The sequence below is a fragment of the Numida meleagris genome, chromosome 2 (genome assembly GCF_002078875.1).
Source record: "Numida meleagris isolate 19003 breed g44 Domestic line chromosome 2, NumMel1.0, whole genome shotgun sequence".
In the NCBI taxonomy this organism is placed as follows: domain Eukaryota; kingdom Metazoa; phylum Chordata; class Aves; order Galliformes; family Numididae; genus Numida; species Numida meleagris.
In genome coordinates this window covers 48,020,615-48,041,267 of record NC_034410.1, presented here as the reverse complement: position 1 = coordinate 48,041,267, position 20,653 = coordinate 48,020,615, and the positions used below count along the sequence as shown (strand labels likewise).

At 34.6% G+C, this 20,653-nt stretch overlaps 1 protein-coding gene across 12 annotated transcripts in view; it reads left to right on the top strand.

Annotated features, from left to right (window-relative positions):
- BBS9 (Bardet-Biedl syndrome 9) overlaps nucleotides 1-20,653 on the top strand; it is a 295,333-nt gene that overhangs the window by 58,245 nt on the left and 216,435 nt on the right. For all 12 annotated transcript variants that reach the window (XR_002434891.1, XR_002434892.1, XM_021385807.1 and 9 more), the window contains 6 exons: nucleotides 819-895; nucleotides 3,698-3,751; nucleotides 6,488-6,590; nucleotides 7,434-7,538; nucleotides 14,557-14,697; nucleotides 16,693-16,788. Coding sequence is in view for 10 of the 12 variants with exons in the window: in XM_021385807.1 (XP_021241482.1) it covers nucleotides 819-895; nucleotides 3,698-3,751; nucleotides 6,488-6,590; nucleotides 7,434-7,538; nucleotides 14,557-14,697; nucleotides 16,693-16,788 (576 nt within the window). In the remaining 2 variants the exon portion in view is untranslated. The remainder of the gene's footprint in view (nucleotides 1-818; nucleotides 896-3,697; nucleotides 3,752-6,487; nucleotides 6,591-7,433; nucleotides 7,539-14,556; nucleotides 14,698-16,692; nucleotides 16,789-20,653) is intronic.

The window sequence follows — 20,653 nt, the reverse complement described above, 5'->3', positions numbered from 1 at the left end:
TTTTTCAGGAAATATGAATTCCCTGCTTTGGTTTTTTGTTTTTCCAATACATTTAATTTTGAGGGATAAAAGTATATTCCAGGAAGACCCAAATACCTTAGAGCTGGACCTTTCTCCCTCCCTTTTTCTCCTTTTCCCCTTTACCCACTTAGAAAAGTTCATGTAACTTTTTGCAGTATTTAAATGCTTTACTTTTAATTCTTACAAATTTTTTTATGTGTGGTTTTATATTGTGGATATAAATGAGTTTGTAAGCATTCTTTCCCTTGTATGTTAACATTGTTCAAAATAATCAGGTAACATACTGTAAACAAGCCCCATATAACATAAAAACCTTTTTATGCAGAGGAATTTCTAAAATCTGTTTTAATGACACTGTGCTGTCGGACAGAGTTTTTCTGCCTAGCTTATTCATTATGAAATTATTTAGATCAAAGTGTACCATACAATGGATGTGGTGTGTATTTTGGGGATAGGCTACTTTATTATAGGTGTACTATTATATGTAACTGTGGAAAAAAGTTAAAAATAAAAACTAAAGCAAAACCAAGGCTTACAGTTTTCCCAGGACCACTGAAGATCAGAAGTAGCATGTGTAAAATCCTGTCATAGAGTGCATCTAAATATTTTTTTTCAACCATAAATCAGAAATCCAGAATGGAACCCAGGCTTTGGCTGCCTATAGAAATCTTAAAAATTGGAACTTCCTATGTTCAAAAACTGCAGGCATGGTTGATGGTGTATTTAGAAATATATGTGCATATTTGTCAAAAGAGAGCTGATTGATTTTTCTCTTGTTTTTTTTTTTTTTTTTTCAGATATTTTGCCCCAGTCTGAAAAACACAGAGATCTAATTGTCACTGCAGAAGTTTCACCAGACTTGGATGCAGAATCCGTATGTACAAGTATAAAAATAAATGACAACCCTTTTTTGAGAGCAAGAGTTGCTCCTATTTGCAAGCAGTGCTACCTGAAATGCTTCTCTTTCTCTTGCAAATGTGCTGTTAATGGATATTAACTTGCTTTATAGCAAATGTTAAGAGACAACTTTCTAATGCTGTAGAGTTCTGTCAGATTTTCCTTTATTTTTAACAAATCAGATCATTGGGTGAGAGAAGTAAAAGTAATTAGAAAATAAGCCAATAACTATAGTTGTTATTTATATAGCACATTAGATACATAAAATAACATGCAGTACTAGGTTATTATAGTTCACAGCTGCCTGCTGGGTAAGTGGATGTAAGTTGTATACTTCCCCTTTTTAGGTTTGAAAATGGCAATGAAATGTGAGGTATTTTTGTAGGAGAATTGTGTATATCATAGCCTTCATGTTTATAAATTTAATAACTTGCAATGCATGAGCAAGCACAGGGAATATTTCTTCATTTTTGTATAAATAACATTTAAGACTGTTGCAGTCATACTTGCTGTTTGAGGTAATGTTGTCTTCTGCATTTGTTTCTGGCCTATTTCACAGATTGTGATATAGCATAAGCCTTATATCTTCATAAACATAGCTGAAACATCTGAAATAGTGATTACTATTTATTTGTTTATATTTATGGAACTGAGCTTCTGCATAGCATCCAGTTGTCTATCAAAAATGTGTTTTGTTAATCATCTTAACTTGAGTGATTAAAATTACATTATCTTTTGTTTGGTGACCTTTCCAATTCTTGGCTGAGCAAAAGTAAGTGAAGAAAAACTTTCTTAGGATCTGGAATATTTTTGTAGTATTGAGAACTGTTAAAGCAGTTAATAACAGGGGGGAAACAGTAGTAGTGTCACCCTCAGGATTTTTTAAAGATATATCACTCGATGCATTGTAATGAGTAATCTCTGGCAAGGTGTCATTCAATATTCTCTGGTGTGGCAGCCTAGCTAGAGTTTATTGATCTTACATGCATACATAATTTATGAAAACCAGTTCAAATAGAACTTTAGAACAGTTTATGTTGTCAGTTGAAGTCTTTCATGTGAGCCTTTCAGAACATGGTCATTGCACCATAACGTGTAACTGTTTCTAGCCACTGATTTCTGCAGAAACAATTTTCATGATTATCTACCATTTAAAAAATACACAAGGAACTGTGTATTTATAATACTTTTAGAAGTGTATTTGATACCTTTATTTAAAGTACTACTGCTGCTGTTGCTATTATTTGATAGAGACCTCTTTATAATATGGCCTACCGCTTGCCTGTGGAAAAGCTTAGTTGGTGAGAAAAAAGGACGGAGTGACATGATCTTGGGTAACTGTCATAATCTCCACACAACACTTAAAATTGTTAGGCCTGCAGAATGCTATAATGCTGTACTTGTTTGCCCAGCCTTCCAGATGCAGATGGTCTGCTTTGGATATAAGTAACTCAATATACTGAATGAACTACAACCTTAAATCTTTATTTATTATATCTTAGTTTCCTGAGGGAAAGAGTTTCCTGGATGTTCCTTCAGTATCCATCTATAAAGGAAAAAATATTGTAAGACTTTTCATAGACAAGGATGAGTAAAGCAAATGCGAGAACAATTTTAGGGCTTCTACAGGCTTGCAAATACTATTTCTTCTTATGTGAAGAGATTTAAACTGTGATATGTAGTAGGAGCAAAGAATATTTAATGCCAGCCTCTGATACAGGAAGTCCCAACTGATAATGGTATGGTATGAATATGGTATACCAGGAGAAGGATCAGTCTCTTTGCAGCCATGTTGTTGTTTCAGGATGAGTCACTGGTAACTGTCAGAGATGGTTTGCTTGACAAGCCAGTCGTCTAATCCAATATGATAGTCCCTGTCTTTTTAAAAGGAGGGAAAATATAAAATGCACGAATGAAAGTCCTGCTTCTAGAACCCAGGGAGAACCTACCACCTTCCTGACTTCCTAGGAACTTTGCATATGTGAACCTTATATTGTCATGTTAAGATGAAAAAGAGAGTGGATAAACCCCATCAGATTTATTATGATTGTTATTTTGAAAAAATGGCTCCCATCATGAGAGAATAAATTCATGCTGGGAATTTAGTATTACGGCAGAATTGAGGTATTTCTTTAAAACAAACTAGTTTAAACAAATAGGAAAACTTCTTAAACTGTTGTCATGTCCCTGTTGCAAAATGAAATCTGTGCATAAAACAAGATATTAAAAGAGACTGCAGTGCCAAGATGAATTTCGCATTAGATGAAATTACCTAATGAAATAGTAATGAGTAACAAAATGCCTGCCATAATTTCTTTTGAAGTTCAAAATATATTTATGATTATAAGATTGTGTTCTGTGTGCTATGATTTTACAGTACATGCTAAGATTTGTATATAATACATTGGTAGATTGGAAGCCACCTTTCCCTAATGAGTAACAGGAGTTTCCAACATTTAAATAAATATACAGAAAAAAGGAACATGCCAAGCAAAACAGTTTCAAATATTCATATGTACATCATAGTGTATTAGTTCCTTACATAAACAATATTCATGAACTTTTGCTATCCTTTTTGCAGGCAATTTCTAACAGACTTTACGTTTTCAGAAGCTCAGAAATGTATTTTGTGTATTTTAGCCTGTCATCAGAATGATAAGTCCTTTACAGTTAATTCCTTGTTTACTGTGTTGATGATAGGAAAGTAATATTACATTTATTGTGTTCACTCATTCATGTGCAATACTGGATTTAGTGTTTTCCTCTTTTTTCTTCACAGAAAGCCATTGACAGTGAAGTAAAAGCAGAGGTAGTACCGTCAGTCACAGTAAAGGTACTGTCCCTAACTCAAACCATAGCAAATAATAGTGGCAACTTGTAGAAAGCTTGTAGTGTTTTCTGTGTATTTCACTTATATTATGAAAATGAGTAGAATTTGAAATGCTTCTGTGTACTTATTTCTCTTCTCTTTCATATGACAAGTGTTTATCTTGCAAGACTTCTGTTGAAGTTGGAAGTGTTTGGGATTTTATTTGTGATAGATTTATCAAGGAGATACCGCAAAAAAAAAAAAATACTAGAGTGGAAGGAAGTTGGTTTTGAATTTATAAGAATATTTTTCCAACACTTTTCAGAGCAGATAAATATTTATTTACTCAAAACATGAGGATTGTTACATTCAGCTGCTTTTTTACTTGTCAATAAGCAAGAATAGACTTTCTCTTGTAAAAACAATTTCACAACTTTTGTTAGTGCAAAAAAAGCCAGGAAAATCTAATCTTAAAATTGACATCATTGCAGTCCTCCCTGAAGACTGTTACCTCTGGTTATAAAGAAAGTGTGAGAGTGTGTGTGAAAACATGTATGCATGTGGAAGTGTAGTTTCTTCTCAGATATTTTTATTTTTTGAGCCTGAGAAGCTTTTCTAGGAGTACCAGTGGAGGAAAACTGGGGCTTTGTTTTTGAGAAGTTCTGATTGCCTTGAGTGAAAAACTTAGAGCTTAACTGAGATAGTAATTGATGAGCACTCCCTTATATTAATTGTACTTAGTCCAGCATCTTTCTCTACATTTTCAAATGATAAAATGAGGGAGGGTAAAACCTTAATTCTGATCAAGCCTGTGATGGTTTTGCTATGAAAACTCAGAGTTCAACTGAATTGTATTTGGCTGTTGATTAGGCTGTTTGCAAACATTGGGCTACCTTGAAATACATAATGTAAATTACCTTCAGAGAAGTATGAATTTATCGAACCACAAACTACAGCTCCTTCAGAAAATTTTTAATGAAACAAGATGCTTTTGACAAAATTTAGAGTAAAAATGGTTTCCTTTCACTTCAGGTTCCTATATGCAGCAGAAAGCCCAACAGAATTGAGCAAGCTCTCGAACTGTACTTGAATTGCCTCCTCATTTGGAGGACTGGGATTTAGGTAGGAAAGATGTAGTCAGACAGAGGGTCACAGCATGCAGTATGTTGGCAACTCTGAGTGGTTTATAGCCCTTTCATGCTTTAAAGGGACTGCTGAAGATCTGACTTTATAAAGTAACCTTATGAATTATGCTTGGTGCTGCCACTGGAAAATGTGTAGGTATTGCCTAAATTACATTTGAAATGACCAGTTTGGGTATAGTAGCTGCTTTAGAAAGTTGATAAATAGTTGGACAATTAGCTTGCACTGAATTTTTTGTGGTTGCAGTCAGCAGATCTGGCAGTGCCCAGCTGGTTGGCTTAAAGGTAATGCAAGTGGGTTTACACAGCTGCACTCATTGAATTACATTGGACCTGAAACGATTCGGAGCTGAGGGCAAGAATGCTTTTTAAAACTGTATGCCCCTCTTTTTGGGCTGAGATGTAGAGCAGATAATCTCCAAAAGCAATTTGTGAAGAACATTATTTTGTTTTTAAAGTAATGCACTGAAATAAAGTTTTGCAGCAATTTCAAATGTCACTGTCTTAATCAAAAATTTTCTGAAGTGTGCAGTCTCATGTTTGTATGTATTTAGCGCACATAGCAAAAGATCCATAAGTCTATTTTTTCTTCTTTACTGTTCCTTTTATGGAAATTCTGTTTTCAGAGAATGGAGCTGTTTACCTGATTTATGTACAGAGCTCCATGCGATCCTTCCTAGTTTTATTTGCTACCCTTAGAAACTATGGATGACATGAAGGCCTGAGTCTGTAACTCAAACTTATTGCTGTAAGCCAAAGTAGATGTTACTGTTAAATCATTTAAAGTAGTCCAACTTCCTAACACTTCAATTGTTTTATAAGTTTAAGAGTATTTTCCTAAACTGATTTCACCTGCCTGTAGTGAGTTACTGGGTAGACCAGAAATACAAAACAGATGATAATAAATAGCAGATACGGTCCATATACGTACAGACCATGTTTAGATATAGGTCACCACTGTACTTTCTGTTTTAGACCAGCTGAAGGACAGTCTTTTGATAACCATTGGTTTTGTAACTGGTTCTCTCTCTCACCCAGCACCACTCCAGCTTTATAGTTATGTCAGCTCTTGAACTCTAAAGATTTAGGTGTGCTGGTTATACTGTTTATTTTATAGTAAAAGCTTGATTAGAACTTGATTCTGAAATTATTCAGAAAACAGTTAGTTGTTCTCAGTAGTTAGAGGAGATAATTTCTTAGTTTAGCTTTGCTTTCATTTATTTATTTATTTTGCTTTAATTATCTAAAAGAAACAACATTTTATTTTTGTTTACATTAAAATAAATGTAAATTGTATTTTCAAAGGGTTAACATATTTTAACTAGGAGTTTGTCATTAGTTTGTCTTTGGTTAAAGATACTAACAAGGTGAGAAATCACCTCTGTTTTTTGCTGCATTTTAAATTTTTACTGCATACTATTGTTTTTTTATGTAAGTAAATAAGAATTTTAAGAATTGTTTCTGCGGTTGAAACTTGAAGTTCTTAAAAATTGCTGAAATGGTCGTTGCAGGGTTTTATGGTCTTTTGCTGGTTATGACGTTAGGTATGTTAGTTTTCTGCCATACAAAAATCAGTTTGTTGTTTGATTTAAATAATTCTGTATTTCACTTGCTCTAGGTAACAGTACAGAGCAGAGTGACTGCGCAGAAACCATACCTGGTAGTATGTGTACAAGCTCCATTAGCAGTGACCTGTGACCGGTTCACCTTTAGTGATTTAGGTAAGTTATTGTAATACTGTTACAGCTATGGTATCATGTTACTTTTTCTGAGCATGTTTGAAAGCCATAGTTGAGCCTCCATCAAGTGAATCATTGCAGATACGGCAGTGCAAGGAGTTACAAATATGCCTTATGTACACTGCAGCATCTTTCTTCTGTTTGTGGAAGATGACAAAAAAGTGTATAGGAATGGAGTTGCTTCCGTAATTACAGTATGATATGTGGCAGGTGAGAAGAGACGGTGACAATTCAATGATGGAGAAAGAAAATCAGTTTATTGTCTGATATTTTCACTGGGGCATTTTTTTTGCTGGCAGTTCTCTCTGTGTAGAACGGCATTGGTGAGCTAAAAGCAGGGACAGAAAGCTTGACCTGTTTGCCAGCTGAGCACGTTCCCAGCTTATTAACTTTTGGTGATTCTTCCAATAAGATTGCAGGTAGGATTGCTTTGAAGATTAAATGGAGCTGAGGAACAGAGAAGTGTGTCTTGCTGCCTCAGTTGGGACCAGTTTTAGATTGAAATGTGTGTTACTTGTCCCTACTGAAAGAGGGCTTTACTGACTGCTGTTCTAATCTGAAAGGATAGTTCTTATGTTTCCTCAACATGTGACAGGAACAAAGGGCAAATTGCTTTGTAGGATATTAAAATCCCCATACAAAATAACGTTTGCTTTGGAGTTTTCTAATTAGATTGTAATTTGTTGAGCGATTGGATAAAGGTGAATGAATGGAAATGGCTATCCTAATTTCATGTAGTGTTTCCTGAAGTGCTGAGAATTATGTTGCTTTCACATGGATGCTCCTATTATTTGATTTAATTTTGTATATTTTTTTCTCTTTTAGAACCAGGATCATCTGAAACTGTGGTCCTATCTGTCTTTTTGAAGGGAAATTTTCCTCCATCAGAACTAGAAGGAAATTGTGTGTTTTCATGTAATACACCAACAGGTAAGCCTCTGAAAATTACAAATATATATTTTTAAGGTCTTTTCTTACATGTTTCTTGAGAGCTTTCCTTCGAAAAATTTAAAGGGCAGATAGTAATGGAAGAAATAATGACATACCAGACGGCTGTTCTACCAGTCAGCAAGGCCTGGACAGACTGGTGAGTTGGGCATAGAGGAAAAGAACCTTATAAGCTTCAACAAGAGGAAGTGTAGGGTGCTGCACCTGGGGAGAAAGCCGCATGCATCAATACAGGTTAGGGGCTGTCTTGCTGGAAAAGGGGCTCTGCAGAAGAAGGAATTAGGGTTCCCAGTGGACGTGAGCCAGCAGTGTGCCCTTGTGGCCAAAAAAGCCAATGGGGTGCGTTAAAAAGACTGTGGCCATCAGGTCAAAGGAGGTGATCCTCCCCCTCTACTCTGCTCTGGTGAGGCCACGTCTGAAATATTATGTCCAGTTCTGGCCCCCTGAGTTTAAGAAAGACAGTAAACTTCTAGAGAGAAAGCAGTGAAGGGCCACAAAGATGTTTAGGGGCCTAGAGCATCTCCCATAGAAAAGAAAAGCTGAGAGAGCTGGGACTGTTCGGCCTGGAGAAGAGAAGACTGAGGGGGGATCTCATCATTGTTTATAAATATCAGAAGTTTGGGAGTCATGTGGATGGGGCCAGGCTCTTTTCAGTGTTGTGCAGCGACAGGGCAAAGGGCAATGGGCACAAACTGGAGCACAGGAAGTTCCATACAAACATATGGAAGAAATTTTTTACTTTGTGGGGTGACAGAGCATGGGAACAGACTGCTCACAGAGGATGTATAGTCTCATTCTCTAGAGATGTTGAATGCTTTCCTGTGGGACCTGCTGTAGAGAACCTGCTTTAGCAGAGGGTTGGACTTGATCTCCAGAGGTTCCTTCCAACACCTGCAGTTCTGTGGTTCTGTGTAATAATGTATATCAGAATCTCATCTTGCTTCTTTTATTTAATTTTTTCTGTAGCATCAGCAAGTTATGTAAACAGTCGTATAGGAGTAAAATCATAATCATATGGCTTGGGAAGCAGCTGTACCAGCTTTCCCACCTTGCCTGACCGATTTGCTTCTGTTCCGCTCTTTAAGGGACCACCTCTTGGAGTGAGAAGTTAATTACATCTTTATGACTATTCAGCCTTCTGGGGCTGCCAACAAATGTGACAATAACTGCCTCCCTACATAGGAAGAAAATAAGCATTGACAGTGATTATTCCTGATTTCCCATTTAACAACAGCTCAACGTATTAATTCTAAACAAATAAAGTTACCCAAAAGAATAGAAATTAAGTTGTTCTATTTTATAAAGCCCTAATGACTCTAGTAATAGATTATGTGAATTTACCTGCTATCCATAACTGAAGACTAGTTTACTTAGTTTTCTACACGCAGCCTTGGGAATATGTGTTAGGCTACATGAAAAACTGTATTTATGCAGGGCTTCCAAGTTAAAGTTAAATGCAGCATAGACGAGTGTAAGCAATCTGCTCTTTCTTCACTTTTCACTGCTTGGCTTTGCACCCGCACGTCCTCCCTTGTTGTGCTCATGCAATCAGAAGTTAATACTCAGCCAGATTTGCTGATTTGGCTCATTGCACGAACACAGAGCTGTGCCAGCACAAAGGAGAGGGTGACATGAAGTGAGATAGCATCAAAGAAATGCATGTTCTCCTTTGTATGCACTTTTATTTTAAGCATCACTTCTCACTTGAAACATGGTATTTATGACAGTAGTTTAGGTTGTGTGTTGACTATTAAAATATTTATCTACTTCTAGACAAAATTGAAGCTCATGTTTTTTGAAGAACTTGATCTTGCCCTTGTTAGACTAGGCTTGAAGATATGTGCAGAAGATGGGAAGGAAAAGGATATTCCTCTCTTTTTCTTGAGAGCCTACACAAATGGCTTGTACTACTTCAGTCCTCCTGTTTTGTGACTCTCAGACTGCTTATGCCTTGTGAATGACTTGCTGTAACTGTCCAATTAAAAGTGGTATGGCTTTAGAGAGCTATGTCTGTATAGGCAGTATTCTCTTGAGTATCTTGGATCCTCTGATTCTGAAAGCATGCTTTGTGTTTTGCTGGTTTTGTGTCTGTGATTTTGCTTTCCAAGAGGAGGATATCAAATTTAAGTTTTATTTCTTATTGCCAAATGAGTGTTATTATTTTGTTCAGATGATATTAGTTGCACCTCTTGTATTTTAGTTATTATGCTGAATTTTGCAAGACTAGGAAGGTAAAGAAACCTGTCTTGAATGTGTTCGATTGTTTACATACAGTAAAAAAAAAAAAACAACCCAGAAGACATGACATCTAACAAAATCAGTGAAAAAATAATAAAATCTTTAGTGATAGGATTACAAAACTTCTAAACAAAAGAGCATAAATGTTAAGATCTTACTAAAATTTTGGATTTGCATTTGAATTATTAACCTGGAATATTTCTGTTGAATGACGTAAAAATAGTAGTGTTTATTCTCCTTGTACAAGGCAAATAAATCCCTAAGTAATATACTAGTACACAAAAATTGAGTGCCTTTGTGACTTTATTTTATCTGAATAGAGACTTTTTCTTCTTTTTTAACACATCGTCTTTGTGGCCAAATCAGTCTTAAGTGTATCGCTGTGGGATTCATACAGCTGAATGTTAATATGAGTCACTCATTTGGATAGCATTGTGCTATTGATGAATGTGGCCTCATGTCTGTTTTTTTTTTGGCTAGTACTAGGTTTCTATGTATTGTCTACTTAACAATCATTTTTTTAAAACTTGTTACTACGTTTTCTTTTCTTTCTTATTAGAGTAGCATCTTATGTTTTTTACTTTTTTTCCCCTTTTGTGCTACTGCTGGTTATATGGTAGAGCTCAATCCTGAAGGTAAGTGAAAAATCAGACATGTGAATGGTCTCATGAGTGAGCATATACTGAATAAAGCAGATCTGGAAGTGAGCTATTACATTACCTATTATTTCTATACGCTTTTCTACTTGTCTTGATTAGATGGTGCTACTGAAGTGTGAATATTTGAGAAATGTGAAAGTAAATGAGGCTTAGAAATAAGAAAAAATATTCATGGGAAAACAGAACATAGTAAAGACATTTGCTGAAGTATGTCACAACTTAGCATATATAGCATATAGAAATTACACAATATATTAAATACCTTGTGCATTGAGATTAGAAATGGAAAACACAATTGTATGCTCCTTCGCAATTGTACTTCTAGCTGTTAATTCAACCTTCACTAAGAACTCATTGGGTAGCCAAATTACAGCTATTTGTTTTTTGTGCAACTGAAACAGCCATTAAGGATTTCTAGCTAACTCTAAGCTATTTGGACAGAATAGCTCTGAGAGTGATGTCACTAACATCTGTTCATGCCAATTCCTTCTGGAAATCTCTTTTTGAAGGCTACAGGGCAACTTTATAGCTGGTGCAACCAGTACTAAACTTGACTGTCATTGTGGTAGATATGGTATGTACAAAAGGCTGAATTAAAAGACAAAGCAGGACATGAAAGGTACTTTACATATAAATGGGCTAAAAAGAGGAAAAGAGAGTTTTGCAATGTAGTTGTGTACATGTATTGGATAGGTACAGCCACTTACTGACTTTAAAAAGTACATACATATTAAACACAAATTCACCCACATCTGGGGGAAAATAAAGTTGTTTGTCATGGTTTAGAGATAACAGAAAGGACTTCTTCAGTTTGCAGTTTTCCCCTAAAAGTAAGTATGCTTACATGTGTATGCGTTTAGGTTTTTTCTTTCCATATTGATGCTTCCATGAGCATATCAAGAGGAGTGGAAAGGAAGATAACTGTGTTAACCCTTCCTATGGTTTCTGCATATTTCAGGGGTCCTACCAGAAATACGTTCTTGAACCATCTCAGTAAAGTGTTTTTGTGAAAAATAGCTATCTCCCTGTGGCAAGTTTTTCCTCTCTTAAGTCGTCTAAAAAAAATACTATAGAAATAAAGTGAATAAAATAATATTTAAAATAAGCGTGTGTAATTTGAAAGGGTGGCTTTCTAAAAATGAAGATTCTCTGTTTTAAGAAACTTGTTCTCCATACAAAAAATTTGCTGAAGAGAATACTGTGGAGCACAGTGAATGGCAAAATTTGTTTAGGTTACTGTGAGGTGCACTGGGCTGGTTAAATTCATTTCATTTCATCGATATCAGAGAAGGCATGGATTTTCTACATATTTAACATCCTAAATTAGAGATCTGAACTTGAATTCTTTCTTCTTTACTATGTACATCAGATGTTATGTTATTGATATGATTAAAATTGAATAAAGTCGTTTTTCGAAAATGAAATGGTAACTGTAGTGTTATGTAACTTTGATAGATTGCAAGTGCATAGTATGAATTACCTTAAATAATACTATTGTTATGAGGTAACCTTCTACAAAATTTCTGTTGCTTTTCAGTTTTACTTCTGTTTATGGCAATGAGAAGCAGGAAAAAAAATACTTTCAAGTTTTTTCTTTTGCAATATTACAATACTAAAATTGTATATCATTAAATGTATCCCAACTGACTGAAGTGAAATCCGTTACTATATATAATATCAAAGGACTGAGGAAGCTCTGGTTTCCACGCATTGTTGCCATTTTAATTATTCTTACTACCATTTAAAATTGGTCTAGCAGACCTAACAAACATTGTATTTCAATTGAATGTATTTCAATAAGAATTTTTCACTGTGGTGATAAATTTTGCTGGAGCTTTTTGGTTTGTTTTCTTATGTACATTGTTGTTTTTGATTCACCAAGTAGAAATCTCCATAGCTATTTGATTTAGTTTTGATTTGAATTTTCTCTGAATTACTGGAATTTTTTTCAATATTTCAGAGAGTCAGACTGCTAACAGGCTATCTAGGAGAAGCTGCATTGAAATGAGAAGAACATAATCTATGTAAATACAAAAAACATCTCAAAATCCTTTTGGCTAGTTTTGTTACTGAATTTTTCCTGTTGACAATACTCTCTAAGTTTAACACTAAGATGTTTGTAAGATGTTTGTATAATGTTTTCATCAAGAAAATATTTTAATTATTTTTTCCATCTGACTGTGAAGATTCATTTGAATGAATCATTCTGAAAGGTCATGGATAGATTTTTAAGTATTTTTCAGGAATTTTCACTGGAACCTAGTGTTATTCTAATTCTGGGACCTGTGTTGAGTTTTCTGCTGTTTTTACACTGATTTTTTTTTTAATAAGCTTCTGCTGAATAGCTACTTGGAGGCATTATTAGCTAGCTGAAAGAGCTAATGAATTGACAACCAGCAGAGTGAATCTCAGCTTTCTAGTGACAACCTCTCTTCCCCCAAGACAAATCCTTGAAATAAATTTTCTTAGCAAGAGATCTGTGAAGCAGCAAAAAAACAGAAAATATTAGCAAAAAATGTTTAACAGACATCTTACAACAACAGCTGAGCTATGTTGTTTTACTGGACTTATCAGCTTACGAGACTGACAGCCTCAGTGTAGCTTTTAGTTTCATGACTTTTCCATTTAATATACTATCTTTAAACATGTTTGTTAAATTCTGCTGGAGTGAGTGTTGAGGTTAGTGTTTGAATTTCATATTTTTGGGAAGTAATGAATTATTGTTATTATGACATTAATGCTATTCTCAGTAAGGTCTCGATAATGATATCTGTACCTGAAAAAAACACTGTTTGTTAGCTGCTTCATCAAAAAAATCCCACTCAAAAAAACCATACAGATTGGCTGCCCAGAAGAGCAAGCAATCCATATTTCATGGCTCCTAGCATTTTCATCTTTCACATAGAACATACTGTGGATCATCTGACACGCCAACCATTTTAAATAATGCTTATATTTGTGCAAATCTGACACATTCTAATGAATATGTTTTTGTTAGTGTTAAAATGTCTTCTTTTCTCTTGCACCATTCTGATAAAATTACATATTTTATGAGTTGAATGATAACATTTAATGTACCTTTGAATAATAACTCAGTATTTAAGCAAGAAGGGGCTAAACAGATTCCTTAGGAGCATTATTCATTAAATCCAGATCTATTATTTTGTAGTTGAGTCTCATCTGAGAAAGAGGTGCAGTACAGCAATTCTGCGATTTTAAATTAATGCCATGAAGGCTGTTAACTGGAGTTGGGACTCCTCTTCATCTGCTCTCATTATTCACTTATATAACAATGGCTGCTACTGTTTGGCAATGTTTCTACAATACCAGCTTGAAGTATATTATTATCAAATTGGTCATGAGTGAGTATTCTGAATCAAAAAAAAAAAATAGAATAACAAAATTGGAAGTTATATCCCAAGAAAAATTAGGTGATGTTGATTTAAATTAGAAAATGTACCCATACAGAGAGGTAGGGAATGGCGATTTCTAATTCTAGTTTGCAGGTCATTAATTTGTTCTGTCCATAGTTTGGGTAGGGATTTTTAAGTTATATGTTTGCACCTCTGTCTTGTTTGTCAGAAAGAGAGTGTCATATAAAAACAGCTTTTGGTACTTTTCTGTGAAGAATGGGTGCAGTTTTTGTATAAAAATAACAAAAAATAAGACTGTGCATGTTCTTATAAAGGAGGTAGTTTGGGAGTGTTCCTGATGAAAACATATGTATTTCAGTTTTGTGTTCAAAGCATCAGGGACAATCATGCAGCTGTCTCCTGTACTGAAATAGAATTGTTTGTTTAAAGGGTTAAAGGAACTGTTACCAATCTTAATTGCTTGTTAATTGGTGTGAATGCAGGTATACAGTGGATTTGGGTTTGCTTTCCCACTTACTTATAAATATTCACTTGGAAAGGTGAATAAAGTATTCAAGTTTAAAGGTGTTTTACATGGAGTGTTAATTAAAAAAAATTGTAGCTTTTGTTGTAGGATATTCTTTGATTGCATTATAAATACCATATAATTCCTTCCAGGACAGCTGTATAAAATAGCCTTTATTCAGAATATGGGTTTGAAAGATGATTCTATGTGTTCTTTCACTTTAGGAATACCAAAAGTTGCCCAGTGTAAATTCAAGCTGCCTTTGAGGTTAATTTGCTTTCCAGCTCAACCTTCAAAATCAGCAAACCACAAGATAACTATTGATACCAATAAACCTCCCATCAGTTTTCTCACCATTTTTCCAGGTAGGTTTTAAAATACGCCTCTGACAGGAGATGTGTTAGAAAGTCAGACAGGAATTGTTCGTGAGAAGTATGAAATGATTAACAAAACCAATATGAGGATGCTTAAAATCTGTATCTTGAATGAAATGATGGAATAATGTTTCAACATAGGTAATCAACCTGGCCTAGTATATCTGACTTTGATTAAAAAAAGAAAAACAACTGAAGATTTTTGTATGCAGGGAATGTGAACAAGATCTACTTTTTACGCATGCAGAAAATAATTTGATACAAAATGCAACAGTGGTTAATGGAGAGAATGTGGGCGTACGTTTTCAGGGAGTTATGGAGGTGGTCATGAGAAGTGAAGAAGAAACAGGGCAGAGCAAAGTCATAAATTAGTGCAGTTGCTTTGGAGAAAGATTTGTGAAATTCTTGATATACTGGTCTTGAGCTGATCTTAGTAGATAATTTCATTAGTCTTCTTGGACCAAAAAGACAGATACTTTAGCAATATTTTCTGATAAGCAAAACTAAGTTATGTATAATATTTGAAAGAGTAATATAGTAGTAGAAAGAGGGAATTTGGAGTTATATAGGACTAGAACAATATGAATTAAAATAAGTATTATTAAAAAAAATATTCTGCTGTAGTTATGTGCTCATGATTTGGAAGAGAACGAAAAGGTGGAAGTTATCACAGGAACACTCTGTTGTAAAATCTTGTATGAGCATAAGCAAACCAGTAAAAACCTAGAATGGATTAGACATAATGGTTCCAGGCAGGAAACTAATAAGTTACTATGCACCAACATATGGTACTGAATGCTGGTTGCTGATACTGAAAGTGAATTAAAACTCAAAAGTGTAGAAATGGCTATGAGAATTGCCTAGGGATTTGAAGAAGAGAATTACTCATTTAGATGAATAGAACACTGGCAAAAAAAAAAAAGAAAAAAAAAAGGAAAATGAATAAACAGGGCTTATAAAGTGATAGTGAGTAAGTTCAATCTGGCAGTGATTAAAGTTCTGAACTTCAGAGGACTAAAGTTCTGGAACAGTTTTCTGATGAGATGAGTGCTGTATGAGCCAACAACCTCAATGCAGTATTTTTAAGGTGGAGCTGCATCTGCTTCTGGAAAGATTATGTAGTACAAGGGCTGCTCCGAAAGCAGTGCCTCCTATTTTATTTTGTTGGCCCTTGATATCAGAGGCGGATTTTGGTGGTATAGCCGGAGGGGGTGAACCTTCCCACCCGTATTCCATTACATCTTTTTTGCTGTGTGACAGATGGCAGCAGAGGAGCAGTCTGACAGGATGGTGAAATGCAAAGCATGTTGTTTATGATGTGAACTTTGGAGAACTTCACAATTTTGGTGTACTACTTAGTAAAAATGGTATATCTTCTGTTTCCTCTTTTACCTTATTTTTAGGGGGAAGTTAGGAGGAGGGATCTCTTGGAATAGTTCTTAAAATCTAAAATAGAGCCTTTTAAGTCGTTGTTGTCTGATACATGGAATGAAAAGATGTTGGCATGCATGGATTTGCTGAGTAACTAATTCTAGTAAGAAAGCTGTCTGTTGTCCTCTTTGCTGAAGGCTAAAACCAGAGAGTATTCAAACATTATCATGATGATAATTTTTGTATAGGTGTCTAATAATGGGAGACTGGCAGCATTGTGTCCAGTATAGGAGACTGTTTCTTTGATCTATACAGTATTCACAGTTCTTACTACATGACACAGACTGAACCTCTGAGAAAGGTTTTCTCAGAGGTTGTTTACCAAGCCTAGGCAATTCCATGTAAGAGCAGAATGTAGCTCAACTTCCACTTGAACAATGGGACTATATCCCAATCTACTCCTACATTCTTTACTTCTCAGAAGGGGAGCAATCTTATGTAATTCAGATTGCATGAGTTGTATAGGAAAGGCAGATGTTGATGTGGTCCCGTCTACAGCTTGGAAGTTTGTTGTGAGAGCTTAATTATAGACAACTATTTCATTTTCTCTTTTAGACTTTGCTGATCCATCTGAGGATGACCAGGCAAATGTTCTGGGATTTCAGTTCTTAACGGGTTCAAAAATCACTCTTCTTGCTTCAAAAACATCACGTAAGTGCAATTAAAATGTAAAAGTTAATAGACCCGTAAAACATAATAGCTAAGAGGTTAATCAGATAGTATATGTGCAAACTGAGAATCATACAAAAATGACTAATCAGAGTGTGAGAATTTACACAGGAGCTTCAAAGTGTTCACAGGTCATGTCTTGAAATACCCTGTCAAGTATCGAGTGATGTTGCTAATGTAGTCACAAAATCTTGAAATGAGGCAAAAATCATACTCAGAGTATACTATGCAATCACTGGAGAAATTGTTTTTTCTTTGAGTTGTTATTTTTGCAATATTTAAAATTAGGAATTAATACTGACACTGTGATCATGTAGAAAAGCAAACAAACAAAAAATCCAACCTCTTTTCCTCAAATGTATTTCAAGACCTCTGGAAGCCATCTACTGGAATTTGTAAAAAGGACTACAAATCTGGTTTCTGGCTGTCCACTGACTTTCAGTAATGCTCAACTTTAATTAGGCATCTGTCCATATTCAGGTGCATCTCTAAGTACATGCCTGTATCGTTAATTTCCTCTGTACTGCTAAATTTAGGGCTATGGATTCAACCATGTTGATTCTGTACTTCTAACCATGTTTATGGAATGTATGAAGATACATGTAGATATGCTGCTACCTTGTCCATCATCTCTTGTACAGGACAGTTTGTGAATTAAGTAATCATGTTTCAATGACCTGTGCGTTGGTGCTCATTGTTAAATAAACTAAGTCAGTTCTCTTAATTTTGCAGAGTTACAGTCTTGCCTTGCTACTCAACTTGCTAAACTTCCTTGTCGTGTGCATGGGAACCAAATCAGTTCAGTTGTATTTAGTATTTTCAGTGCCAATAAAGCACAAATTCTTCATTTAGTACAGCAGACTGAGAAATTGAAAAGCTAAAATACCAATCACACATTGCAGGGAGTTCAAATGGAACGCTGTTTGAATGCTCTATGAAAATTATTTTGAGTAAGTGAAAAATTGGTGTCTGGTTTGACCTGAAGTTCTTTCAACAAAAAATAGTCTGCCTCACTGCATTCTCAAAATGTTGTATTCGTGATAGGTTATATAAATGATGATGGTGTCAACTGTAAGCTATGAGATAATATTTAATACTCTTCATAATGTAATCAAATGTGTTACATGCAGAAACCATCTGGAAAATAATTATTGAAGGACCAAGAATCGCTTTACATTTATAAGGTTTAAATCCATCTGCATTAGTTTGTATGCACTGTTTGCATGCTGTTTTATTGTTAGTTTGTTTTTAATTTATGTTTAAATAGATGGTGGGTTTTAAAAAGTTTGAACTGGCTAGACATACAATGATAGATTAAAGAAATGAAAGAATTTAAAGGATTTCTAAGTAACTTTTTTATGGATTACCATTTAAATCTTTTATTTGAATTATTGCTAAATCTGATGATACTGTACAAGAGACAAATTTATCTATGTAATGAATATATTTTAACTTCTAGTGAGGCTATAACTTTTAGTTGCTTCATACAAACCCTTAAGTTTTTCCTATCAGGTTTATTTAGTCACTAGCTAAGAATGACGCTTGCAGTCTTACTATAAACTTTCCCACACTGTTTTACTTGTGAAGTTCACTTTACAAAGGAGATTCAAATAACTATTTTTCTCTTAGAGTGACCACTCATTTCTCTTGTCTGGGAATCTTTAGAAAACAAATGAGTTACATGATGCCTACTTCCACGTAGTGGTCTGTTTCCACCATTTACCACATGCATTGGACTGAATTGGTTACGGAATTTCCTGGCATGGGGCATGCATTGGGGTTGCTTATTTAAGTAAACCTATGTTTTTACAAAATTATTTGTAAAAGATGTGATACACAAGCATGAATCAGACTATTTTTTTTATGAACAGAGACTATCTATAGTACAAAATCATTCCTTAGTAAAATTTTATGGTATTAGAATTACTGTACTTGAGTAGGCAGACCTAAACAGAACTAATTAGTGTGGATGAAGTTACGTGTTATTTGGGAGGTACTATTATTTTGCTACCTAAATCTACCACTGAGTTTTTACTTTATAAAAGTGATTGTGCAGCACGTTCATTGTGGAAAGGTTCTTCAAAAAGAAAATTGTACGTGTAGATAAATAGTGACAGAAAAAAAAATAAATCATTGGAACTGATCGATCCTTGTTCCTTTTTTTTCCATGAAAGAAGTTAGTCTTGGACAATGGGCACATCTTTGCCATATTCCTTTTTGAATAGACCTTGAGTTCTGGATGGGAAAGGCTGCACATAGAAGCGAAAGTCTCCAGGTTGGGTTGGGTTTCACTGCTGAAGCTGCAGACAAGGATGACATCTGTGTTTGCATTTGTTTTTAATTATATTAACTAATCCATTTTAAATAGTGTAGTAACTGAAGATGTTACTTCAGCTTGTCAAAATGACCACTGTAAGGACACCCAGAATAAACTTCATTTTCAGTTAGAAGTTAAAATGAAGCTTGCCCTGTGTAGATTAAAGTTTTAATCTTTTTGTTGAAATTTCTTTGAAACTGGTTTTAATCAAAGTGTAAGAAAGAACTGACTACTAGTCGTAGTTGTTTTTTTCTCATGGTAAAAGCTTCCTAGCTGAGAAGCAAACTGAATCTTCCAGGCTTCTTGCAGATAAGCTACTGGCAGGGCAACTAATCATGCTTATTGCAGGATGAACTAGTAGTACTACCTGCATCAATTGTTACCAATTAACCAGGTAACAAGTGCATAACTAAACCATTGTTACCTAATAGTGCTCCTCTGAGTCTTCTGCTTTTCTGTTTGAGAATATTTCTGAAAATAATTGATTGTAATTTTTCTGTAAGAAATCTTATTTTAACAAAAACCTAACACAAATACATTAACAATTATAAAAGCACAGGAGGAGCAGAACCCCAGCTATTTTAGTTTTCTATTTCTGTATGTTAAAGCATATACTTAGTACATCTAAGGATTCTCACTTTCCTACAGTTTCTAAATCTAATTTATCTTTGTTTTTGAGTGATGGAAGGTCATGTAAAGCAAATGATTACTCAGGTCATGATAAAATCAGATTTTGTTTGTATTGACCAACAAACAATGTATGGAAACTAAATATACATTTTGGAGGAAAGTAGTTTTATCAATTTTAACCATTAATGTACAAGATGTGTCAATTATAAATTAAATGACTGTTGATTTGGTCTGAAAATGTCTGAGATAATTTCCCATAAGGAAAAATCACTTGAGGCAAAGTGCAATGGTACATCCAAGTCCAGCCATTACATTGAGAGTATTAAAAAATATGGGTATTAGGTTGAATGTTATCTTTAGCAGATGATGTTCTTTTCTTTAACAGACATGTTTTTAAATAAAACTTGCTTCTTTCCTGTTACACTGTAAGCAGAATTTGTCATTATGTATTCAGTGAAGTGTATATCCTGGGAATGATGCCAGTTGTAATGTCAAACAATCTGAATTACTAATGTTGAGAAAATTTTAAATAGTGCATTCGACTTCTAAAGAATTTGACTTCATTTGATTTACTGTGATCTTTATTGACGAGACTGAAAAAAAAGTATTTTGTATCAAAAAACGTCAACAACTCTGTTTCTTCATAGTTGAATTTCTGTCTTTCCCTTTGGATCACATAGATAATGCCAAGAAATAAAATACTGTTGTTAGAAAATGTATCTGACAAAAAAAAAAAATTGATACAATTATCCACAAAAGTTTTCTTTTCAGTCTTTAGTTAATTCTGATACCCTGAAATCTGAAAAGAGAACTAGACAAAGATGGAGTAGAAACAGAACAGTAATAAGATCTCATCCCATTATCCTGATAATTTGAAATTCACTAAAATTTGATAAGTTG